The sequence below is a fragment of the Nyctereutes procyonoides genome, unplaced genomic scaffold, assembly GCF_905146905.1.
Source record: "Nyctereutes procyonoides isolate TBG_1078 unplaced genomic scaffold, NYPRO_anot_genome, whole genome shotgun sequence".
Taxonomy (NCBI): Eukaryota; Metazoa; Chordata; class Mammalia; order Carnivora; family Canidae; genus Nyctereutes; species Nyctereutes procyonoides.
In genome coordinates, this window is record NW_026575052.1 from 19,622,182 (window position 1) to 19,648,473 (window position 26,292).

Genomic DNA, 26,292 nt, shown 5'->3' on the forward strand with positions numbered 1-26,292 from the left:
GGATAAGTATTATAGTGGACCTCTCATCAGAAACCATGCAAGCAACAAAAAAGTGTAGTAAAAACCTCACCAACTTAGAATTCTATATCCAGTGAAATTATCTCCTAAGAGGAAGAGGAAATGAAGATTTTCTCAGGCAAACAGAAATTAGAAAATTCATCACCAACACATCTGCTCTGCAAAAATTATTTTAAAATGTTATTCAGAAAAAAATAAAAAATAAAATAAAATGCTATTCAGGAAGCAGGAAAATAATATAGGTTAAAACCTCAGATCTGCATGACAAAAGGAAAAGCATCAGAGAAAGAATAAGGTAAAATATTTTATTTTTCTTATTCTTAATTGGCCAAATAGGTATTTTTTCAAATAATACTAACAATGTAGTGTATGTGTATAGAATTTGGATAAATGAAATCAATAACAATAGTTTTATAAGTGAATAGTGGGCAGAATTGGGAATATCCTGCCATAAGGCAACGGCACTACCTGTGAAGTGGTACACTGTTGAACTCTGAACAACATGGTTTTGAACTGCAGAGGTCCACTTATGTGGATTTTTCTTGATAAATACTGTAGTATAAGTGTATTTTCTCTTCCTTATGATTTTCTTAATAACATTTCCTTTTTTCCAGCTTATTGTAAGAATACAGTAGACAATACACATAAAGAGAATATTGGTTAATTGACTATGATATTGATAAAGCTTCTAGCTCAAAGTAGGCTATTATATTTGAATTTGGGGGAAATCAAAAGTTATATATAGATTTTCAAATCAGGGAGGATTAGCACTTCTAAACCCCATGTTGTTAACAGTCATAATAGTGTTATTTGAAAGTAGACTTAGATCAGTTGTAAATGTATATTTCAAACTCTAAGGAAGCCACTAAATTTTTTTAAAAGAAGTTTAATTGATATTCAAAGAGAGATGAGAAAATAAAATCATATAAAATGTTCAATTAAAACGAGAGAACGTTGGGGATCCCTGTTTGGAGCCTGCCTTCGGCCCAGGACATGATCCTGGAGGCCCCAGGATCGAGTCCCATATCAGGCTCCCTGCATGGAGCCTGCTTCTCCCTCTACCTGTGTCTCTGCCTCTCTCTCACTCTCTCTCTCATGAATGAATAAATAAAATCTATAAATAAATAAATAAATAAACAAATAAATAAAACTTTTGTTAAAGAAGCAGTCTCAGGAGAAATTAAAATATATTTTGAATTAGATGAAAGTAAAAATACAGCTTACCAAAATGTGTGAAACGTAGCAAAAGCAGTATTTAGAGAGAAATTTATAACATTATAATTTAATAAATAATAGCATATATTAGAAAAGAAGAAAGATCTAAAATCAATAACCTAAGCTTTCACATTAGGAAACTATAGAGAGAAGGATTTTAAGCCCAGAAAAAATCAGAAGAAAAACAATAAAAATTAGATTAGAAATAAATAAAACAAGGGCACCTGGATGGCTCAGTGGTTGAGCATCTGCCTTTGGCTCAGGGTGTGATCCCCAGGGACCTGGGATGGAGCCCCACATCAGGGTCCCCACAGGGAGCCTACTTTCCCTCTGCCTGTGTGTCTACCTCTCTCATGAATAAATAAAAATAAATTTTAAAAATTTTTAAGAAAGAACTAAAATAGAAAAAAAATTAAAAATCAATAAAACCAAAATCTGGTTCCTTGAAAATATTGATAACTTTGATAAATCTCTAGTCAGGCTCAAAAAGAAATAAGAGAGAAGACACAGATTCCTAACAGAAATAAAAAGGAACCATCATTACTGCTTCCATGGACCTTAAGGAGAATCATAAAGGAGTAAGTATGCCCACAAATTCGATAATTTAGATGAACTGAGCCAACTACTTGAAAGATACAAACTATCAAAACTCACACAAGCATAAATAGATCATCTGAATGGATAATCAATATCTACTAATGAAATGTAATAAATAATTAAAAACTATATTTATTAAAGAAAGTTGAGAAATAATTAATAGCCATTCCAGAAGAAAGCACCAGGCCCAAATAGTTCCACTTGCGAATTCTACCAAGGTTTGAGAAAAAACGTAATATCAATTCTCTACAGTCTCTTCTAGAAAATAAAAGCAGAGGAGACACTTCCTAGCTCATTCCATGAGGACAGCATTATCCTAATACCAAAACCCTACAAAGACTTTAAAAGAAAGACCACAGACCAACATCTCTCATGAGCATAGATAAAAAAAAAAAATCCTCAATAAAATATTACCAAACCTAATCCAACAGCATATAAAAAAGTTATAGACCATAATCAAGTGGCATTCATTCTAGGTATGCAAGCCTGATTCAACATTCAAAGATTAATCAACCAATATTTCTCATTTTTAGAATCCCCAACCCTTTCTCTAAGCCACCACATCAACAGGTTAAAGTAGAAAAAAATCATATCATATCAATTGATCCAGAAAAGGCATTTGAAAAATTCCAACACTCATTTGTTACAAAAACTCTCAAGAACTGGGAATAGAAGATAATTTTCTCAACTTGGTAGAGGACATTTACAAAAATCCTACAGCTAAAATTAAACATAGTGGTAAAAAACAAACAAACAACAAAAAAAATACCTAGATGCTTTCCCCCTAAGCAAAGCAAGAATATTTCTTCTCACCACTCTTATTCAACATTGTGATGGAAGTCTTAGCTAATGGAATAAAACAGAATAGGAAATAAAAGTTGTGCAGATTGGAAAGAAGGAAATAAAACAGTCTTTGTTTGCAGATGATAAGATTTTCTATGTAGAAAACTCGAAAGAATTAATAGAAAAACTCCTGGACCTCAGAAGTAAGGTTTCAAGTTACAAGGTTAATACTCAAAAAATCAATTGCTTTCCTATATGACAGCAATGAATAATTGGAATTTAAAATTAAAAACATAATACCATTTAAAATACTCAAAAATATTAAATATTTGGCTACAAATCTAACAAAATATGTACAGTATCTATATGCATTAAACTACAAAACTGATTAAAGAAATCAAGAGCTAAATAAATGAATACTCCATGTTAGATTGGAAAGCTCAATATTACTAAGATGTTAATTCTTCCCAGCTTGATCAGTAGATTCAATGCAATCTCACTCAAAATCTCAGAGAACTATTTGTAGATTTTGACAAAATGTTTCTAAAGTTTATATGGATAGGCAAAAGATCCATAACAACAACATAATACTAACAACAATGAAGTTGGAGAACTGACAATACTCAAACTTTAAGACTTACTATAAAACTGAAATCATCAGGACAAGGTAGTATTGGTGAAAGAATGGACACATAGATTAATAGAGTGGAATAAAGAACCCAAAAGTAGATCCACACAAATATAGTCAATCAATCTTTGACAAAAGAGCAAAGCCACATCAACAAAGAATCATCTTTCCAACAAATAGTTCTTGAACAATTGGATAACCAGATGTAGAAATATTATCTAGATAGAAACCTTACACCTTTTCCAAAAATTAACCCAAAATGGATCATATATCTAAATGCAAAGGGCCAAATTTCTTTTTAAAAAAATGGATCCAATGAAAAAAAATGGGAAGAAATTCTAGGTGACTATGCATTTGGTGGTAAGTTAAGTACAGCTCCTGAAGTACAACTCATGAGAGAGAAAATTGGTAAGTTAGACTTTATTAAAATTTAAAACTTATGCTCTTCAGAAGTCACTGTGAACAGAATGAAAAGACAAGCCATGGACTGGGAGAAAATATTTTCAAAATATATAAAGAACTTTTAAAATGCAACAGTAATGCATCAAATAATCCAATTTTAAAACATACAAATGGAAAATAAGCATATTTAAAAATCCACATCATTTGCCATTATTGAATTATATATTAAAACAATAATTGGGAACCATTATACAATTATTAGAATGGCTACACTCCAAAAAATTAACAATGCCAAATGCTGGTGATGATGTAGAGCAACAGTAATTCTCATTCATTGCTGGAGGAAATGCAAAATGGTGCAGCCACCTTGGAAGATAGCTTGGCAGTTTCTGACAGACTAAACATGATCTTACCACATGACCAGCAATTATTCTCCTGGGTATATCTCAAATATTTAAAAATGTATGTCCACACAAAAACCCACCTGCAAATGCTTATAGAATCTTTATCTATAAGAGCCAAAATCTAGAAGCATTCAAGATACCCTTCAATCAGTGAATGAATAAACAAACTGCTACACCCATATAGTGGGATATTATTCATCAATAAAAATAAATGTGCTGTCAAGCATGAAAAGACATGGAACCTTAAATATGTATTGCTAAGTAAAAGAAGCCAGTTGAGAAGGCTGCATGCTATATGATTCCAATTATACAATATTTTGTAAAAGATGAAACTATAAAGACAGCAAAAAAAAAGTGTTTTCCTGGGAGTTGGGGGGATGGGCGTAGGGGGGAGGGATGAATATATAAACCACAGGAAACTAAAATATTTTAGAGCAGTGAAAATACTTTTTAATAGTGGATACATGACATTATACATTTGTTAAAACTTGTAAGAGTTTACAGTACAAAGAGTGAACTTTAATGTATGCAAATTTTAAACATTAGTTGGTTGGGGGATCACAGGAAGGCATACAGATTGTGACAAGAGTCTACCTATATTACAAATGTATGGAACAACCTCAGAGAATATGTAGAAAAGGTGCTGACCTAAGTAGCTTTGGAAATGAATGGAGTCTGTAAAACTAAAGGGAAGAAGACCTTCACATAAGAACTGTGCTCTACTTGATAAAGATTTTTCCTATGCAGGTACTGTAGGGTAATAATTCTGAAACCACTCTGAATGTATACTGAAATTGAATAACTAAGTATATGGATGTCCATGTGATTGAAGAGATTAAAATTAGTATGAACATTAGCATGAACTCACTTTTCATTTAATATAGATATAAGTGGTTACATATAGAAATAGTTACAAATGTGTGCATATGCATGGGTTAGTATACATATATACATTTTCTTGCTCTGTCAGCTAGCTGAGAGGCCCAGAAGCAATGACACCCCAGCAGCAGTGAGCACACCTGATGCCCAGATCTTGGTTTCTAATACTATTCTCCAATAAAGGAACCAGAGCTCCTTGAAGCAATGGTTGATTCTAGGACCAGGGTGGGAAATGTCCGAGATGAGCCTTATGCATCTTATAGTACCAAAAAGGGGGAGGAAGTTAAAAATGTGTGTCAAAGAAATAGGAGACAATTGAAAGAGCTTCTAATAGCCAAAGCTATAATGATATGACCAATAAAATGAAATAGTATTAGATTATAACCCAAACTATAAAGTAAATATCCAAGAGCCCATACTGATATAAATAAATGATTGAATAAATGAGTAAATGAGGGAGAAGAGACAAATTTCCTTGCAGAAGAATTTCAAAAAATTCATGTAGATACATATTCAGCTCTCAAGATGAGGAAGAAGAACTCTCCACTTTTTAAATATAGGCTGTACATATTGACTTCGTTCCAAAGAATACAGCCTGGAGGAGTGCCTCAGTCAGTTAAGCTTCTGATTCTTGATTTTGGCTCCGCTCATAATCTCAGGATCTTGAGATCAAGCTCTGTGTTGAGGGAGGAGGGGCGGTCCACACTCAGCTGGGAGTCTGCTTGAGATTCTCTCTGTGTCTCCCTCTGCCTGCCCTCCTCCCTATAAGCTCACTCTCGCTCACTTTCTCTCTCAAATAAATACATAAATAAATCTTAAAAAAAAAGAATATAGCCTGGAAATGAGAAGATTAACTTTACCATGGAGAAACTTGACAAACATTCCCTCAGCTAGGTGACTAAGGTTGGTATCAACGTGATAAAACATGTTGGTTGGATGTACACTTAATATATAATGTGCTGAAAGACACTGACTCCTGTGGTCTTCCTCCTAAAAACCCACAACTCCACTCTAATAATAAGAAAAATATTAGACAAATTCTGATAAAAGGGCATTCTACAAAGTGCCCTTGACGAGTACTCCTCAAAACTATCAAAGTCATCAAAAACAAGAGAAGTTCTGAGAAACTGTAACAGCCAAGAGGAACTCAAGGAGATATGACAACTGAATATTATGAAGCATTCTAGATGGGATCCCAGACCCCCAAAAAATCAAGAAATCTAAGGGAAACATGGACTTTAGTTAATAATAATGTATTAATATTGGTTCATTAATTGTGACAAATAAATGTACCACACTAATCTTAAGCTGTTAGTAGTAGAGAAAACTGGGTAAGAGTGTATAGGAGAATTCTCTGTACTATCTTCTGATAATTTTTTTATCAGTCTAAAACTATTCTAAAAAATAAAGTCTACTAAAAACAAAACAAAGTCATATTCTCTCTGAAGCCCTCTGCTTCCTCCAGGCTCCCAGAGGACCTGGCACATCTCACTTCCAAAGCACTGGCTGCATTTCTCCATGCCTACCTCTTCCCCAGTCCCTCAGCCTCCCCAGAGCACCAATGCTGTCATCCTTGACTTTGTAACCCTGCTATCCTTTGAAGAAGGGGAATTGTACCTTCTGAGAATGGTTTTGCAGGCTGTAACCTGTGCTTGCATGCAGATGTTCTAGTCTGTTCCAGAAACAGCCTGGCCTATTGCCAATCCTTACTGTCTCTGGAGACACTGCTGTCTGCATTAAGGGCCCCATGTGCCCCCATGGACCTGCTCTCTCTTCAGAGGCATAGAACATGTTGGCCACTTCAGGACAAAGCTCCAGGCCCAGAGTTCAATTACACCCCCTCTCCGCTTGCCCGACTGCTCCCCGTTTCCTCCCTGGGGCTCAGGGGCCTCCTTTGCCTCAGTGGGGATCAGTTGCTTAGAACAGGAAGGTCGGCTTTAGTCTAGGTTGTTTCCCTGCCTGAAGCAGTGTAGCGGTTCTATTTTTAAAACCCTTGGTTTCTCTCTGTCTTGCTCAGAAGGTGGCTGGTGCTCCAGGACCCTGCTCAGGATAAATGCTCCTCTTTTGCTCTTCCCTCTCTCTTCTGCTTTTATGCCATTGCCAATGTCACCCTCCCCCTGGGGCTGTCAAGGGAAGTTGGGCTCATAATTCTTCCAGGGAAGCCTTTAGAAAGAAAGAATTTAAGTTCAATCAAAGTGTCAGGTCTGAGTTGCGTGTGCGGTGGATGTAGGGGAAAGGAGCTTCGTAAGACCACCTTCATACCTCACTGTCTCCTTTTCCTCTCCCCGTTATAGCTTGGCCCCTTCTGGATCTCAGCATTTATTAGGTGACAGTAGAAGCAAATATGAGGTGACATTCACCCTACCACAAGCCAAGTACAGCAGCAGCCTCAAGAGGAGAGATTTGGCTATAGGAGCACATATACATACACCTATGCATACACATGTACTCACGTGCACCTATATGTGCACACACACACATGCTAAACAATCACTTAAGTCTTTGTAACACAGCAGCACTTTCTAAGAGCTTTCCCCAAATTGTCTCCCTTCAGCCAGTTCATCTCTTCTCAGGGCTTCTGACTTACCTTAATGCCTGTGAGGGCCAAATTTGTTCCTCTGTCCTCTGGCCTCCAGACCTAGATACCCAGTAGCCTCTTTGACATTGATGTATGATGTCTCAAAGGAACTTCAAATGCAACGTGTCTCACACTGGCCTCATAACCCCTCCTACCACCAGACCTAGCTCTCCTCTCTGGGAGTGGCAACATTACCATCCTACAGCATAACCAGAAATCTTGGAGACCACCCTTAACACCCTCTTGCCCTCACCTCTGTATCCTAATTGTTCACTAATCACAAATATTTAACTTCCAAATATCTCTCAAATCCATCTACTTGGTCTCCAACCTCACTGTCAGTGCCATGGTCCTAGCCATCTCTATACCTAAGCCTGGATGACTGCCACAGATGACTTGTCACTGGATTGCCTGCCTCCACTCCTGTCCCCTTTCTGGCCAGAAAGACACCCTTTTCCTCCCCAACCTGGGGCAACATTAGCCCTTCAGCAGTCCTCCCAAAGTTCCCACAGATCTATGATGTTTTCCACCTTGGGAGTTTTGCACCTGCAGCTTCTCTTACCTGGAATGCTATACTTTGTCCCACTCTCAACCCTGGCCTAGCTCATTCCTAGTCACGCTTCAAATCTCAGCTCAGAATGGGACCTCCTCATAGCTCACAGTTCCGTATGCAGGTGGTTTTTCCATATCCGTAACACTCAGGAATTATGCAGCTCTGTGATAGCTGGAATAAGGTATGCGTAATTTCCCAAGGACAGAGGTATGTCTCTTTAGTTCCTGCTATCATCCTAGCCTTGAAACAGTGCCTGGTTCCTATTAGGGGCTCAATAATTATTTTTTGCTTAAGTGGATGGACTCTCTCAAAGAAGTAGGCTTTTTATTATCCTGCTTTCTATACAGCACAGAGACACTCCACAACTAACCTACGTCACACAACTGTTTGTACCAGAGCCAGAATTTGAACAAGGTCAAGTTGCCTCTAAAGCCTATGCAACTGATCAATATTTTGTCCTGACCTGTCCCTCTGTGTTCCAATGGGCCAGGAAGTTCCCAAAGCTTCTTTCCTCCTGACCAGGTACTACCCACACTGGGGGAGAGGATGACAAACCACAAGGAAATCAGAGCTACAGGTTGAGGAAAGATGTGCAATAATCCCATGGAGAGAGCACTCTGAGCATCCGTGTAGTCATACCCCCTCCTTTTGGTCTCATCAATGGTAATGAATGCTGATTGTCTACTCTGTGCCTGGCACTGGTTTAAGTGTTTTACATATATTCATTTATTTGAGGCTCACCAGAATCTAATAAGGTAGATATTATTATTACCCCCATTTTTTTCAGATGAGAAAACTGAGGCCCACACCAAAATTAATAAATAACTTGCTGAGAGCTACTCCATGAATCATAGCTGAACCCCATGGGAGAGGAACCCAGGCAGCCAGGCTCCGGAGTCCACACTTCAGTGGTGCTTCATCCTAAGGAACTTGCTCAACTGTGTTATCAACACCCTTGGTATGATGGACAATCATGACGTGCAGTGCTTCCCTAGATAAGGGGTAAGCTTGTGAGGTAATCCTTTCTCCAGGGATGTTAAATGTTGAACCTTGTGACACAGGAATGGATGACACTAGTATCATCCATGCATCCTGGAGGTAGGTACTCCTGAAGGCTCTGCCTGCCATTAGTTCCTGCTCCCAAGACCCTCCCCTCAGTGCTGCCCTGTTTCCTGCCTTTTCCTGAGTCTATTTCTCCAGGCTTTGCTGCCATAAAGCATATTAAGAAATTCCTCCTTTGCTTAAAATAGCCAATTTCTGTTTCTTACAACCAAAGTGTCCCCATAGACACTTTTCAGGACTTCAGGTTGAGGCTCCAATGAGAAGGTCCAATGGACCTTTGATGCAGGTTTTCTTACACTTGGAAAGTAAGCCAACATCCTAACAAAAGCAGGGCAGCAGGGGGCTCAGAGCCTGTCACAGGGACAGCTGTAGTTGCTGGTGGAAGGTGGGCAGGGGCCCCCAAGACCAGGTCATGATGGCGGGGTTGCATGGCCTGGAAGGTACAGGTGAGGAAAGGAAAATGCTGGGACCACACACTGCAGGAGATAGGCAGACCCAAGAATGGCAATAGACAGAAAGAGACAGCAAGCAAGGTGGCTTTGGCAGCGTGAAGGGCCAAATTTAAATGACACGAGTCAGGCAGGCAGGCAGGCTCTCCAGCAGGGACAGATTGTACAAGGGCTCTGGTGAAGCTGCCTTCATTATCAATGCAGACACTAGGCAGAAACACTGTGGGCTGCAATGGGCTGTCACCATTAAGTGAAAGTGAAGGATGTGGTCACCAAAGAGACTCCCAGGCATCCTACAGAGAGACAATCATGGTTCACCAATACCAGCACAGGCAGGACACCCCTTCTCCTGTGAAGCAAGCTAATGCTAATTACACTTCTCAAGTGATCTCTTCAGTATTATAGAAGTAACAAACTATGTATAATCGAATTTCATTACTGGAAATTATAGATAACCCTGTTCCCCAATCACTTCTGCTTCAGCCTGAAGACCACACACAAAGGGAAAGATGAGATGCTGATCCAGCAGATGTTTGTTCACTCCTTCCATACCTCAGCCCAGCCTAGGTGTTGGGAGCTGTTGTTTGCAAAACTGGGCTGCCTATCAAAATCACACGTGGCACTTGTGATAATGCAGAACCTCAGACCCAGCCCAGAGTTACTGAATCAGAATATCTGGGGCAAGAAGTGGCAGGTGCACTTTAACAAGCTCCCAAGTGAATGGTAATGAGATCAGACAAGTAATCAGGTGGAGTAGGGTGAGGGGCACATCTTGAACAGCCTTGATAAATAGTTTAGATTTTATTCTAAAGCAGGGAACCCATTTGGAAGTTTTAGCAAAGAAGCGCCATGATCTGACTCATATCCTAGCAGGATAGAACTGTGGCTACTGTGGCTGCTGTGGGGAGAATAGACGTGGAGCAGCAAGAGTACAAGTCGGACAACTACCACTGTCCAAGGGCAAGATGCTGGTGGCCTGGACTAGCTGACTGCTGGATTATCTTGAAGGTAGAGCTGATAGAATTTGCTGATGGATTAAATGTCAGGTATAAGAGATAAGGCAGAGGAAAGGATGATGCTTTCTGGTCTGGGCTATCAGAAGATTGGGGTTACCATTAACTGGTATAAGAAAGATTGGCAGTAACAGATTTGAACAGAGAAGATCAGATGCTTCTTTTGAACATGTCATATCTGAGATGTCCATTAGCTATGTGAAAAGTTGGATATAAGAGTCCTGGGGTTGGGATTGAGGCTCAGTGGCCCTTGAATTTCTGTGCTAGTTTTCAATTTTAGTTTGGAAATCCTCCTGCACCCCCGCCCACACACACAACACATATTCTTCATTCTGGATACTTCAGTGAAGGAGCCCCCACTTGGACTTCACAAGGCGGATAAGATTTAGTCCTGGCCAATCAGAGCCTGCATTGCCTTTCCATAGAAATTGATTTAGAGATTAGCATGGAACCCCTTCAGAGCCAATGAGGTATCCTCAGAATTTTGCAAAGACTTCTGGGATAGAGAACTTGAAGCAGCGACAATGAAAGGGCTCAAGCTTCTGTAGCTATAATGTGGATGTGAAGAATGAAAAGAATTAAGCACAGGAAAGAGGGAGACAGAGACCAGGTACTAATGATCAAAGTATACCTGAAGCAATCTCTGTCTCTCATACTTAAGTTTCTGTTATGTTATGTGAGACACCAGTAAATTCTCTTCCAAAAAAACACAAAAAAAATACCCACCCAGGTGGTTCTGGTACAACACATCTACGAACTGGTATTCAATAATAATTGTGGAATATACATGTCCATGTCCAATATACATGGTCCTTGATACTCAAGTGTGGTCTGTGAGTTCATCACATGGAATTTTGCAAAGGCTATTAGAATTGGAAAATTTCCTTAAAAAAGTCAATTCTAAAAAGCTTATTAGAATTGAAAAATCTTAAGCCCCAGTCAGATTTGAAGAATTAGAAACTGCATTTTTTTAACATTTTATTTTAATTCCTGTTAGTTAACATACAGTGTTATATTAGTTTCAGGGGTATAATAGAGTGATTCAACAATTCCATATATCACCCAGTTCCCATCGTAATAGGTGCACTCTTCAATCCCCCTCACATATTTAACCTCATCCCCCAACCCCAGCCCCTCTAGTAACCATCCATTTGTTCTCTACAGTTTAGAGTCTCTTTCTTGCTTTGCCTCTCTTTCTTTTTTTTCCCCCTTTGTTAATTTGTTTTGTTTCTTAAACTCCACATATGAGTGAAATTATATGGTATTTCCCTGACTGACTTATTTTTCTTAGCATTATACTCTCTAGCTCCATCCATGTCATTGCAAATGGCAAGATTTCATTCTCTTTTATGGCTGAATAATATTCCACTGTGTATATATATCACATCTTCTTTATTCATTCATCAATTGATGGGCACTTGGGCAGCTCCCATGTCTTGGCTATTGTAGATAATGCTGCTATAAACACAGGGCTGCATGTACCCTTTTGAGTTAGTGTTCTTGAATTCTTTGGGTAAATACCCAGTAATGCAATTATTTGATTGTAGGGTAGTTCTATTTTTAACTTTTTGAGAAACCCCCATACTATTTTCCAGAGTGAAAGCACCAGTCTGCATTCTCATCAACAGTGTACAAGGGTCCCTTTTTTTCCACATCCTCACTAACATCTATAAAATCTGCATTTTAACAAGATGTCCAGATGATCTGAATGCAATAAACATTGTTAGGCCACAAGTAGCTTGTGCTTTCTTCAGGAGAAAAAAGATACCTTTGTGATATTGATTAAATAACATTGCCGAGGTCTGTGGGCAAAAATTATCCTGGGAGCAATAACAATAACTACTATTCACTTTGCACTTACTACGTCCTTTACCCTTTTAAATCTTTCATAGGTATTACCACCTTTAACCTAAAAGAATTAAATATCATTACTCATCTCATTGTATTTTTTAAAAAAGATTTTATTTACTTATTCATGAGAAGCAGAGATATAGGCAGAGGGAGAGGTAGACTACCCCTGGGAAGTCTGATACAGGACTCAAACCCAGCACCCTGGGGACAATAATCTGAGCCAAAGGCAGACACTCAACCACTGAGCCAGGTGCCCTACTCATCTCATTTTAACAGATGAGGAACCCAAAGCTCAGAGACATGAAACTTCTCACCTAGTCACACAGCTAGGGAGTGGCTATAGTGGTAGACATCTACTGTTTTTGTTCACCTCTATGTGCATTCTACCTTCTTTGGCACCAGCTGTCCCTGGATAGGCCTGCTCTCCCCAACTCTGCCCCCAACCTGGCTACATACCTGGCAATTAGCTCATTTTATTTCTTTGATTAAAGAGACTGGTTTTGGCAGTGCATCTGACTTTAATTCAGTCGGATATTCATTAGCTCTGGATTTTCTTTCTGGAGTTCTGTTGAAAAAGGACTCTTTTCCTAATAGGGAAACTAGATAGATAGATGTGGGCCTGTGGGGCTGCTGGAGTCAAATTGCCCCAGATATGAAAAGAGGCAGATCCCTGGTGACATTGAGCTGCCTGGACCAGACACATGTGAATTGAATCATCCTTGGATGTTGTTGTTGTTGTTATTGTTGTTGTCATTACGGAGGCCAATATATTATTTGGGGAAGGTGGTACTAAGTGTGGTTTGAGTTGAGTTTCTAGAGTACCGATGAATCCAGTGTCAAAGAAAGCCCTCAAAACCAGCTCTGCTTTATTCAAAGGCTATTTCCTTGATGAGCACCCCCTACTCTGCCCTATAAAGGAGGCTGAAACCCAAAGATCATGAAAATTTACTTGGTCCATGAGAAGTTCACAACAGTGTGGGAGAGAGAGGATTAAAGCAAACAAGACAGACAGCCAAGCCCCTCACCCTAATTTCTTATCTTTCTCTGCACTACTCTCCCTCCATCTGGGCCACAGGGTAGGCAGTCCCCCTGCCTCAGTTTCTCTATCAGACCTGTTCAGAACAGCCTTGCTGCACATACTGTCAGTGATTGAGAGCTAAGCATTGTTGCATAAATGTTTGATTGGTAACTCCAAGCTACCTGGATACTTCTGTGGTGGATATTCTGCAGGCTGAGCTCATATGTCTTTTTTCAACAGCCTCAGACTCACATTGCTGCCTTCTCCCATCTTGGGGAGGATTAAGAAGCTGTCTTCTCTCTTGTGCATGTGACTTTCCAGCCCTCACTCTCCTCCTTCAGTCCCCACCTCATTGCCCTTCTTTGTTCCAAGCAGAGTTACAGTTCCAGGAACAGCATCCAAACTGCTCTTCACCCCTGCCCCAGACTAAGGTGCTTGTTTGTGTTTGTTGCAGAATACCTTCAGTGGGAAAAATTCAATAATTCACAGTTCATGTCAGTTTTCCCTCGCTCAACTGCAAGGCTAGCTGAATTAAGCAATTTTAACAACAGATATTAACAAGTAAAAGACTCATTCATTGGGCCTGTGGATGATAACAGACCAATTTTCTAGCCTCCATCGTTGACTTCATGGCTTCCAGCCTGCTTTCCCTCTAGATGGATATAGCTTCAGGTAGGTGACATGTTTAATGGCTCCCTTGAGCTTCTAACCAAGGAAAAATGGCTTTGCCCTGATGGAGCAGAAGCCCCGAGCTCTGATACAAGATTGGATGGCTGATTTGCCATTCAGTTGTCCATGTATGAATCAAGCCCCTACCATTCCAGCTTCTGTTCCAAACTCTAAGGATAAGGTAACACCAAGGACAGGCCAGGTGCCTGTTCCCAGGGAGGGACAGTATTCAGGTAAATGAGCATTTTGGAGAGATGAATGAAGCTCAACTGGTAAGAGAGGAAGTGGCTCAGGGATGGCCAGCTGAGATATGAAAGAGGAAAGAGCCATGCAAAGCATAGGGATGGAAGAGTACTCCTCGCCCCCAAAAGATCAACATGTACAAAAGTTCTGAGACAAGAGAGAGCTTAGCATATTGTAGGGACTAATGGTGGAATGAGCTAACTGCAGTAGAGGAAAACAGCAGAAGATGAGGTAGTAGGGGTCAATAGGGACCAGATCACGGAAGCCTGGAAAGCCACTACAAAGAGTCACAGTGCATTGTGAAGGCACTGGTAGATTTCAACCAGAGGATTCATGTGGTGTGGTTTGGTTTATGTTTGAGAAGCTCACTCTGGCTACTCAGGGGACAGAGAATTAAAAGGGGCCTAAAGAAGATTCATATCACAGCTCTAAGAGCTAGTCACCACAGAGCTTTTCCTGTGGGTTAAACCTTGAAAGTAGGATTCTGGGGATATTTTTAAGCTGGAAAGTCAGAAGACCCCAACTACCATCCAGAGGATCTTGCATTTCATAGGCTTCTAGTTAGAATGGCACCCTAGAAGTCATCTAGTTTCATTTCTGGGGGAACAGACTCGCTTATGCCCTCAGCCTGGACCCCAGCTTCTCATGACAGAGATGGGGACACATTTAGGCAATCAAAGAAAAGAGCTGCCAACTTTACAGCCTCAAGGAGCACCACTGTCACTCAGATTGATGCAGGAGATTATTTAGGCCCACATTCTGGTGAACCTGCCAAGCAAGTTCCCACTTGGCCAGCATCGGAGAGCCCAGAGGAGAAGGAAGGAAAAGCACCAGACACTCAGATGCCATGTGAAGGATGAGCTGTGAGCCTGCACCCCCAGCTCAATTGGTATTGCTAACGTGCCCTCTCCCTTGGCATCTTCAGAATAAGCAAATAATCCATCTACCTGAAATGAACTCCTTCAAAAAGAGAGAAAGAGAGAGAGGGAGAGAGCATTTGGAACATTTCTGAGACCTAAATTGACCAACTCTGATCAAGATGAGTTAGTAAAATAGCAGTCTCCACATCAGCTGCATATTTGGAGCCATTCAGTCATTATAAAATCATCTGAACTTCTCAGCAGAAGTACACATTGGGGAGTTTATTTTTGAGTCTCTCAGAATACAAAGAAGAGCCTATCCAATACCAGATCTGGGCAGAGCACACAGCTTCCTTTTAAATGAGGAGAACGAGATGCCCAGTGGCCTCTCCTTTGTTAGTAATTCCCTCTTCTCTCTTTGAAAGTTTCCCTGAAAGTAGGCAGTAATTTCTGATGATGGAAGAAAAGGCTCTTGGAGCCTCACCTGAGTAAGCAGGTTGCTGCTGGCTAGCAGAGCATTCTAGAGAATTCTTTGTTGGGCTGAACTCCCAGCTGGACACTGGGTCTGAGGAAGGAGAAGGATTTGCGTAATCCTTTATTTTCTTCAGAGGAAACAACTGAGCCCACTCCACCTCCATGGTCTGCAGCAGAACCCAAAGCCATGAGGGGATTTTAGAGGTCATTCTGCTTTCAGCTGGAACAAAAACACAGAGACCCCATGGCTAGGGTCTGCTGGGGAAATACCAGCTCCCTCATTAGCAAGGCGTTGTGTGGCTGCTGTGACACCTTACCACTCTTCTAGCACCATTGAAAAACCTTCTGGGCTTCACCATCATTGTCAACATCACCAAGGGCTTCAACCCCACCCATTTCCAGAGACATCATGGCTTGATCTTGGCTTAAGCAACCAATCAACCAATATTGAATCATATCATTAGGTACTGGAGGAAAGGGAGGGTATTCCTGACCTTTAAGAAAAATAAAATATTGTCCCTGCCCTTGAGGCACATATTGGGGGTGGGGTGGGGCAAGAGCATCAAGGAAAACTTATGGTATAAGGTCAACTACAGACAACAGGTGCAATTCCATTCGATTTTAGAATAAATGTGGCCATCTGGGGTGATGGTAGAGATTTAGAGAGGAGCACCATGCCAAGCCTGCACTTCAGAATCACAGTCCAAGAAATCTTATTGCCAGAGTACTGTAATTCCTCATCCATCTACCCATCAATCCATCCATTCATTCAAGAAATACTTTTCATACTGACTCTATTCCAGGCAATGTGCTAGGCACTGAGGATATAATTATAAGTGAGGCCAATAACAAGGTTAAGTACCTTTGCAGAGTTCACAGAGTTCATGAGCATAAAGCAGATATGCTCATGATGCAACCAACAATCCCTCCTTTGTCAGCCCACCCATTCATATGTTCACTCACTCATTCATTCAAGGAACATTTATAGAGTATCTACCAGTCCTGACACTGTGCCAGGAATTAGGTGCTCTGGGGAACAGCAGATGAGGATTTATCCTTCTGGAGCTCAGTGCCCCCAGCAGAGTAGTGGTCAGGATGTCATCTGAATAGGAGAGGTCAGGTGGTCAGCAGAGAGTGAGGCCCTGATGTGTGGGCATCAGCGACAACTGTACAAATGAGGTGGATAAAGCTCAAGCTAAGCCTCAAAGGTCAGATTGGAGTCACTGGTCCCTCCCCTGCACCTCTTTCCTGACCTCTTCAGAGTTTAGCAAGATGAACAAAGACCTCCCTAGGCTCTGGGCTGTGGCTACACAACTGGAAGTCCTTTCTTTATAATCATGAAATTCTCCTTTTTGATTTAAGCTACACTGTCTCCTCACTGCTGCCTAAAGTATTTTCCCAGTTAAAAGTATTTTCCCAAACAGAAGACCTAGCAACAAATTCAAACACTGCCTGTACATCTAATCTTGGCCTCTTCCTCACTGGCCCTGCTTGCTGCTATTCCAGGGTCAAAGCTGGAACTCCTTGGGGACAGCCTGAGCTCAAAGTAGAATGGGAGAGATGAGAGCAAGTATAGGTACCTGGGAAGGTTTTTCTGCCTGCACAGAGTCGGAAAGTACTTCCATGTTAGCATTCCTGCCACTGATGAGGGGTGGAGGACTGAAGAATCTGAGAAGCTGCCCTAAAGGGCAGTTTCACTGATTGAGTCCATGTCCTGCAGTCACACCAGGCAACAGTTTGGTTTCATTCATGACACCATCACAGACATCTGTTCTGTGCCAGGCACCGTGGGAGGCACTGGGCCAAGCAAGATCAACAGGATGTGGTACCCACCTTAAAAGGGCTCACCCTCAGAAGGGACACAGACATGGAAACAGAGCTCATGCCCTAATGGGGAAGCCTTCAGACATGCAACCAGAGACTATTCACCCATAGAGACCAATGCAAATAATATGAGCAACAGGGATGGAGATGATAGACACTTATGGAATACAGGTGTCTATTCTGGTTATTGACTAGAGGGAGTGGGGATACAGGTGTTCGGGGTGGGGGGGAAGGAAGCAGGAAGCTCATTCATTTGGGGAATATAAAAATTAGTGAAAGAGAATAAAGGGAAAGGAGAGAAAATGAGTGAAAATATCAGTGAGGATGACAAAACACAAGAGACGCCTAACTCTGGGAAATGAACAAGGGTTAGTAGAAGGGGAAGTGGGTGGGGTTTGGGGTGACTGGGTGATGGGCACTGAGGGGGGCATTTGGTGGGACAAGCACTGGGTGTTATGCTATATGTTGGCAAATTAACTCCAATAAAAATTTTTAATATAATTTTTTTTTAAAAAAAGGAAGCAGGATCCTAATTATACCAATCACTTGCTCTGTGTTCCTCTCCCTACCTGGTTTCAGTTTTATCATTTATTTGATGTAGGGATCTACACAGATGTTCCCCTATGTCCTGCTTCTGTGATAGTGGGATGCCCTGATGTTCACTGCTCCTTACTGTTGCTACCATTTATCCTGCTCCTACTACGGTAGCGCTAGGGCAGCGCTGAGCATTTTTATACCTTTTAGCACAGCCTTCTCAGCCACCCTGTTGTGAAGGCATTACTATCCCCATTTGAAATATGAGCAAACTGAGGCTCAGAGAGACTGTGGATGTATCTTCAATGAGGAGTCTGTGCAAAGAGATCAAGAGACCTTTGTAATCGCTCCTGGGAAACCTTTTCCTCCAAATTAAATTGGCTCAAAGGAAGGTGTACCTGCGCTTTCCCTCCAGGCTTGACCTCTCAGTTCCAGGGCAATGCTGGCCTCCTGCAGAGTCAGAGTCGGTAATAAGTTTCAGTTTTGTTTGAAAGCCATTGGGGGTGACAAGGACCAGGCCAAGCACACGCCTGGAGTTTTATGGCTGGATGGGGCGAGGGGGAAGGCTTAGACTCACCGACCAGTTTATCAGAAAAGATGTCTCGAAGCAAACCCTAGACATCTAGCCCACCCTTCACACTTGGGAGTTGAGGACAAAGCTGGGGGTGGGGGAGAGGTAGGTGGTGGTGCCAGGAGGGCAGTCTCAGGTTGCACATTAAGCCAGGGGTTGGGGTACGGGGTGCGCTCCAAAACGCGTGGTCTCTCCTTCTCCGCTGGGTCCGCAGGGCCCAAGGACCCCGTCCGGGACCCGCGGGAGCGTCCTGACCCTTCGCTCCGCATCCCCACTCCCTCCATCAAGGCACAATTAAAGAACGGGGTGAGGTTCCCTCTCCATCTGGGTAATTATGTTCTCATTAGGCGCCGGTCCACCCGGGGTTGGAGCATCAGCGCTCCGGCGCAGCTCGGGGGGAGCCCTCCGCACTCTGGGGACCGTGGAAGCCGCGGCGGGCGAGGGAGCGAGCCGAGGGGGGCGCGCAGGACCTAGCGGAGCCCGGCGCGGCCCGACACAGCAAGCTCGGGTGACCCCGGCTCCCCGCCACGAACCCGCGCCCGCTCCGCCGCTCCCACAGGCACTCGGCGCGCTTGGAAAACCCGGGCCTGGAAGTCAGATCTGGGCTCGTTGGGTCCTAGAAACCTCCCTGGGCTCCCCCGCACCAGACCCCTAACACTGCTGCAGCCCGAGGGAAACGGGTTGGAGGCTGGGGAGAGGGAGGTAAGAGAGGCCACGGTGCAAAGAGGAAGGCCGGGAAGCGGTAATCACTCTGCCTTTCCTGGATGAGGAAGGCTTCCAGAAGGCTGGAGTGGAGGAAGTAACCAAGGTGACCTGGGCAGGGGAGGAGTCTTTGAGACTTTTGAGAGGGAGGCTGAATGAAGGGGTGGTCCTGGATCCCCTACAGGCTCTATTCTGATCAGGTTTATGTGAGATGAAAGCAGAAGGCAGGGCCCAGATCTGAAAAGGTCTAGAAAGTTCTAAGTATTAAAGGGAACGGCAGTGAGGTATAGGCTTGAAGATAGGCCCCCTCCCTAGCCTCTGGTTGGGGGCAGGGATATAGTTTCTACTGAGCCATTGGCCTTTTTTTTTTTTTTCTCTATCCTCTCAGTTTCCAACACACCAGTTGGGAGTATCTGGTTCCCTCTCAGCTGGAGCACAATTTTCAGATAAAGCTTGAGTCACCTATCTCTGGCACAGGTAATAGTCATCCTCACCTCTATCCCAGAGGTGAGGGTGGTGGCCCAATTGACAAGTACCCAGCCTCAATGAGATCTCTAACTCCAACTCCAGGTCTCTTGGGGAGAGCTGTCCACATCTCCACCCAGACTAACGGGAGGCTCAGGTAGTTTAGGGGTGGAGAGCCCTACATTTCCCCCTGAGGACCCTGGGACAGGACTGCCTGCTTAGCACTTTGAAAACTTGCTGGGGTGGGCACCACTATCCCCTGGAACCCACTGCAGAGCGGGAGGCAGGCCCAGGCCCAGACAGTTTCCTTGCCAACCAGTGCCAAGCAAGGCCTGCTGGGAGAGTGAGGAGGGAGTAGTGAACCTTGGAAAAGCAGCTACAGAATGGCTTCCCAGAGGAGACGGCCTCTTACTTGAACTGCTCAGATCCCCAAGAAAGACAATATTTTTTTTTTTGAAAGACAAGATTTTAAAGAGGAGATGAGAGAAAGGGTACTTCCAATTGAAGTAAAGAAACAGCAGGTGCAGAGGCATGAAGACAGGAGTGAAGATGGGCTCATCCAATGGCAGAGGGAAAGGATCAGCAGGTGGAAGAAGCAGTGGCTAGAGCCAGTCTGAGAAGGATCTCGAGTGCCAAAATCAAACCTTTGGGAAGACTGAGGCACTCCCTCCACCGGAGCCAGGACAAAATCCAGGGATAACTTCTCTGTCTCACTAGGGGCCCACTTGCTCCCTTCTGGTTCACCTTCCAGCCTCCAGGTGAGCCTGAGTTCCTGGATAGGCAGGCTTCCTCTTTGTCTCTACCCCCGCCTCAGATCTAGCATTCAGGAGACTGCCCCCAGGAGTCAGATCAGGGAAGGTGACAGCCAGGACTCATTAAGCTCAGGCAAAAGAACTGCAGGCCCATGTTCAAGGATGGCTGGAATCTCAGAGCAGGAGGGACTCCTGGAGATTTTTTAATTCCTCTTTGTCTTTATACAGTTGGGCAAACTGAGGCCAGGGAAAGGACTTGCCAAAGTCACCCAGCTGGAGCACAGCCTGGTGGTCCCATAGCCTCGATAGACACGCTGGTGGCACCCTCCCCAGGAAGAGGAGTGACCACCCACCACCCACAGCGGGCAAGCTGATAGTGCGTTAGAGGCGCTGCCTTCTTGGGCGGTGACTACCCACCCAGCCGGCAAGGCCAAGGAGCCCTCATCCTAGGTGGAAAGGGGTGCCCGCTGCACCGTGTGTGCCTGCTTGGCAGGCTGGCTGTTCAGGACAGAGCCTTAGGGTCCAGCTACTTCCGCCAAAGGCTCCAGTTCTCCCAGATACCTCCCTTGAAACAGGAAGAATGCGGGGCTTTCTTTTTCTTTTTTTTTAAATGCCCCTTTTTAAAAAGAATAGCTTTTCTTTTTAAACCTCTCTAGGGTTCTGAATTGCACTTCATCCTCCCTTCACTGGGGACCAACTATGTTGGGAGAGAACTGTGGGACAAGAAGAGAAGAGCACTCCTCAGTCCTGAAGTCCCCAGCTATCCCCGTGGGACCTGGGGCCTTGGGGGCTTCCGAGCGCCCAGCTGGGGATGCGGCCCCCAGGATCGAGAGACAGGTCGGCATTTCAAGGAAGGCCGGGTGCTCGGCGAATTTCAATCAGAGAAGCCGCTGGAATAAGAGAAACGTTGCTTATTGTGCTAGTACTACCCCCTTCTCTCCACCCTCCAGGAGCCAATTAAATTCACCCCTGCTTGTCGGCCAGCGAAAAAAACTTCTAAAAGGACCAAAGCCGGAGTTGCCTATCCAGGCCCAGACTCTTGCCCCAGGCCCTCGGCAGCCACCCGCTCCCTGGCGCCCGACCTCCCCGCTGCTGAAGCGACTGGGTCAGACTTCCAGACTTAAAACGAAGTCGTTTATTTCAATTTTGCTTTCACATTATGTTCCGGTACAATCAAAACTCCTGGACGAACCTCTTGAATGAAAGTCCTGCGTTGAGCGCAATCACCAGGTCCTGGACGCCCGGGTAATACGGCGGGTGGACTCGGGATTCAGAGGCGCTGGTATAAAACAGACGCTGCTGCTTCGGGAACTGTGGGGCGGCCGGTTGGGGGAAATCCGGGGGCAGAGGCGTGGAGATCGTGCCGGCTCCTCCAATTAGGATTATTCCTGATGGCATTTGGACTTCGAAAAATCCAGACTTCGCTTCCAGGCCGGTAGTGGCTCCGGGCCTAGCAAGACTTCGGCCAAAGCAGGGAGCACAGGCGAATGCGGGGCTGGCTCTAGGCCTGGCGCAAAAAGGGGTGCAGGCAGGCTTCGCAAGGAAGCGCTCGCGCCCCGGCCTTTCGGGCCCCCTTCCCCGGTGCATTCTCACCAAGTCGACTTCCCGTGCCTCTGAGCCTCGCAGGTCCACAGCCCGCCCCCTAACCTCGCAGCAGGGGAAGATGCGGAGTTTAGAAAGCTATTCCAGAAAAATAAAAGTCCCATTTCAACTTTATTGGGTTAAAGCAAAATTAAATCTTGGCTATTCACACGTATGTTACAGAGGACGAGGAAGCGTCCGGAAGAACCTCCTGGCATTTAGTGGAGCCACAGAACACGAGGGCATTGACAAGCATCAAGACATCAAGCAGCCTTAGATTTCACGATCACTCCGAATAGGACATAGAAATACGGAAATACAGCCAGTTTCCACTGGGAAGAGTTCTTTGAATACAAATGATATATATTTATATGTATTTTTGAACCAGTCACCCCCAAGGTGAGTCCTTTCTCTGCTAACAAGCAGCGGAGGACACAAAAGTATCTTCAGCTAATTAACTCTTGAGCAGTGTTTTCAGAGCAATACTTGCCAAATTAAAACTACCTCCCCCATTCAAAACAAAAGCAAACAAAAACCTTATCCCCTCTCCAAACTAAAAGGAGGGGAGGGGCGTATTAGAGTTCAGCGGGTGGAAAGATTCAGAGGGGATCTGAGGAGGAAGATATTTCACATTATACAGTGAAATACAAAGTTTCTTTTGTATAAATTGTAGGGAACAGGAACATGGGGGTAGAAACAAAGACAAGGTAGTCTCTCTTTCCCGATTACTTCAACCGGCATGGGAGAAACGAGTTTGTTTTTGGAAATGGGAGTGCGCAGAGCTAAGCGGAATTCACTTCTCCTAACGGGGAAACGGACAAAGTAGTCCGCCCGACCGCCCGCGCGCACCTTTTACCGGGACACCGCTGGGGAACACGTAGGAAGTTTCGAGTCGCGCCGCTTTCTCGTCCTCTAAATTTCAGCCTCTTTCTTATTCCCCCTCCTGCCTTCCTCCTGCCTTGGCCCTCTCCCTGCCTCCATTCCGGCAATGAGCCAGTCAGAGGGGAAACACCAAGAATCCGGAGAAGGTCGAGTACTTCCAGCCCCCCATCAAGTTCCCCCGCTCCAGCTTGAGGTATGCTCGGTCGCCTTTCTCCATCTGGATTAGAACTCCATTGCTGGCGGCCTCCCGGGTCACGTCCTGGTCACCAGCAAAGGCTGAAATCACCGGCCACCCGTTTAACATGAGGCTCACCTGGGAAAGAGAAAGGCCTGCTTCAGAGGAGCAACCTAGGCGGGTACCGAAGCGGCGGTAAGGACGCGAACCTTCGCGGCTTGGCTAACAGCCACAAAGGGCTGGGAACCTGGGGGAAGGGGCCGGGGATGAGAAAGGGGCTTTGCAGCCCAACTGGGTGACAGGAAGGGTCTGCCCCCCTAAAACGGGAGTCACTTTCATTTCTTGGGCGCACCAAGCAAATCCCGATTGCACTTTTAGCCAGTTTAATGAACCCGTAGGCGGCTCAGGTGCCCTGAGACTTTCCCGGCCTCCCCCCACCCCGCAGCCGCCGCCCCCCCCACCGTTTCAAAGAGACAATCGGGCAACTGGGGTTTCTGGGAAAACAAATAAAACAAAAAACAAACAAACAAACAAACAAAAAAACCTGGCTCCTCCTGGTCCTAGTTGCCTGCACACTGTGGAGACACAGTGGAAAAGACCAGCAAAGCTTCTGGCTGATGAGAAATTTCGCCAGAGCTGCACTCTGTGCTTCATCCCCGAACCCGGGCTCAATTCCTATCCCAGATCTAGCCGTGCGGCCGCTGCCTGGTTTTGTTTGCCCTTGGGTGGCATCAGCAGCCAAAGGCCCAGCGCCCTCTCCCTGGCCCCCGTGCACCCTGCCTTCTGTCGGCCCAAAGGAAACCTGGACACCTTCAGGAACCTGGAGAGCTGGTGAGTGCTGGCTGGAGCCCAACTAGAGCCCAGAGGGAGTAGCATTACACCCCCGCCATTCTCTCTCCACCCTTCAACTGCTTGGGCTCGGGTGCTGGTAGTTCAAAACCCCAGAGTCGGTCCCCAAGCGATGCCAGGAGCCCCCTGAGCATGGTACTGAAGGCAAGCACACAGGAGTCCAGGCTTTCAAGCTGGGACAGGGGGTGGGGATCCTGTCTGTGGTGCTGAAGGCCGGTGGCAGGAAGCTGCTGGACGGAGGGAACTGTCTCTGATGCTAGCCAGCAACCACTATGGGAAATCCCTAGAGTCCCATCCGAAAGGGGGAGAACCTCTTTGGAGGGGCCCAGAAGGCAAAGGCAGGGAAACTCTGTGCGGGAGGGGACTAAGGTTCCAAGCGCCGGTGAGAGAAGCCAGAGACAGTCCAAGCCACAGAACTGTGAGGCCCTGCTCCTCGTCCATCCAAGTAACCCCAGGCACATGCAGCTGCCCCTCTATCTATCTCCCACCCCTCCCGAAACGGCCCGCTCACTCCGGTGGCTAACAGCCCCCTCCCGGCCCGGGGCCTGACCCAGACGCGGTGGCTGACCTGAATGGTCTGTCTGTTGTAGACTTTAACCACGTGGAAGTTAAAACTGTAGATCCCTTTGCGCGGGGCGATGAAAGTGCTGCGTTCTGAATCAAAGTTGTTCCCGATGTTCACTAGTACCTATAACGAGACGGGAACGAAGGGGAGTAGACAAGAGTCAGTCCCGAACTCCTGTCCCCGAGCCTCTGCGGAGCCTTGGAGTGGAGCGAACATCAGCCTTCCACGTCTCCCCCAAAGCCAATATGCACGGAGCACTCACCTGGTCAAAGTAGATGATCATAGTGCGATTACTCATCTCGGACGGCTCGTGGTTGGTGCTTCTGATGGCAGAGAAAGCCACCTTGGCGCTGCCGGAGCGCACCGAGATGCCCAGAGCTGTGCCCGTGGGATCGGACGTGGGGTTGGAGTCGCACACCACCAGGCACTTGCCTTCCAGCACGATGGGCTCCGTCTCATTCTGCCCGCGGGCCGGGCCCGCCAGCCACGCAGCCCCCAGCAGCAGCAGCTCCACGACGCCCAGCATCGCGGCGCCGGCGCCCACCCCGCCCCCCACCCCGGGGGCTGCTTGCGCCAGCCGCCCCCCCCGCCCCAGCCCCACTCCGAAGCCCCCTCCTCTGCTCCGTGCGCAGCTTCGCAGACACCGCTCTGGATATTACTGCTCTTCCTTGCACTCCCAGGCAAGCGTGCCCCCCGAGCGATGCTCCCGGAGCCCCGCCCGGGCCTCAGGGGTGCCGCGGCTGCCCAGACGCACTTGGATGCATAGCCGCTGCCGCTCGGTCCCCGCTGCCGCTGCCGCTGCCGCCGCCGCCTCCTGCTCGCACCCGCAGCCGCCGCCGCCGCCGCCGCCGCTCTGAATTATTGATGCAGCCGGCGCTGCAGCCGGAGCCGGCGGAGAGCGCGCGCCGGGCACAAAGGCGCGGACCGCGGCCTGGCCCCGCCCCCGCGGCCTCCCGGCCCGCCTCCCTCCGCGGCCCCGCCCCCTCGCCGGCCTAGGCTCCGCCTCCCAGCCAATCCTGGCGCGCCGCGCTCCCCGCTGAGCCAATGGCGGCGCTGTCCGCGCGCGGCCACCTGACCCCGGGCGCCGTTGTTATTAGGCGCGGCGAGGCGGGCGGCGCGCGGCAGCAGGGTTGGGCTCTGGCCGGGAGTCTACCGGGGGAGCGAGGGCTGGGGGCGCGCGCGCGCGCCCGTGCCCGGACCGTCCGCCGCGGCCGCTCGCTCTTCCGTCTCCCGCCTCGTGCCACCGTCTCGTTCAGCCCCCTCGGCCCTTCCGCCCGCCTCCAGCCGCCGGCCCGCAGGTAGGAGGCGGCGCGCGCGCCCAGGGTCGGGAGTAGAAGCAGGGGCGCGGGAGGCGCCGCGTGTGGGCGCGCGGGGTGGGAGGGGAGCGCCCCCCAGCGGGCGCGGGCGCGCGGGGCAGCCGGCGCGCGGGTGAGTTTGGGCGAGCGAGCGGCGGGCCGGGCGGCCGGGCCGCAGGGCGCGTGCGTGCGCGGCGGGGCGCGGCGCGGCGCGGCGGGGCGGGGCGGGGCGGGGCGGGGCGAGGCGAGCGCGGCAGCCTCCCGGGAGGTGCGGGGACCGCGGGCCCAGGCGGGCTCGCGGGGCGCCAGGCCCGCTCCCGGCCCGCGCTCCCGGCCCGCGCTCCCCGCCCGCGCCCCCGGCCCGCGGCCGCCGGGGTGGAGCTCGCCCGGCTGCCCCCGCC

The 26,292-nt window shown here is 46.5% G+C and overlaps 1 protein-coding gene and 1 long non-coding RNA gene across 2 annotated transcripts in view; one reads left to right on the top strand and one right to left on the bottom strand.

Annotated features, from left to right (window-relative positions):
* Positions 1–21,664: 21,664 nt before the first annotated feature.
* Positions 21,665–25,122, bottom strand: CBLN1 (cerebellin 1 precursor). The gene is made up of 3 exons (XM_055332090.1): positions 24,859–25,122; positions 24,600–24,719; positions 21,665–23,320 (listed from the first exon to the last, which is right to left on the bottom strand). The coding sequence occupies exons 1-3, from the start codon at positions 25,120–25,122 to the stop codon at positions 23,123–23,125; spliced, it is 582 nt and encodes a 193-aa protein (XP_055188065.1). The 3' UTR covers positions 21,665–23,122.
* A 617-nt stretch (positions 25,123–25,739) lies between these two features.
* Positions 25,740–26,292, top strand: part of LOC129513787 (uncharacterized) — a 54,356-nt gene continuing 53,803 nt past the window's right edge. The window contains exon 1 of the long non-coding RNA XR_008665300.1: positions 25,740–25,894. This is a non-coding gene — a long non-coding RNA (uncharacterized LOC129513787). The remainder of the gene's footprint in view (positions 25,895–26,292) is intronic.

Coding starts and splice junctions, on each gene's coding strand:
- CBLN1 (XM_055332090.1), bottom strand. CDS start 25,122: ATGCTGGGCGTCGTGGAGCTGCTGCTGCTGGGGGCTGCGTGGCTGGCG. Junction 24,720..24,858: donor TGATCATCTACTTTGACCAG/GTGAGTGCTCCG, acceptor GTCTCGTTATAG/GTACTAGTGAACATCGGGAA. Junction 23,321..24,599: donor ACAACAGACAGACCATTCAG/GTCAGCCACCGC, acceptor TCTCTTTCCCAG/GTGAGCCTCATGTTAAACGG.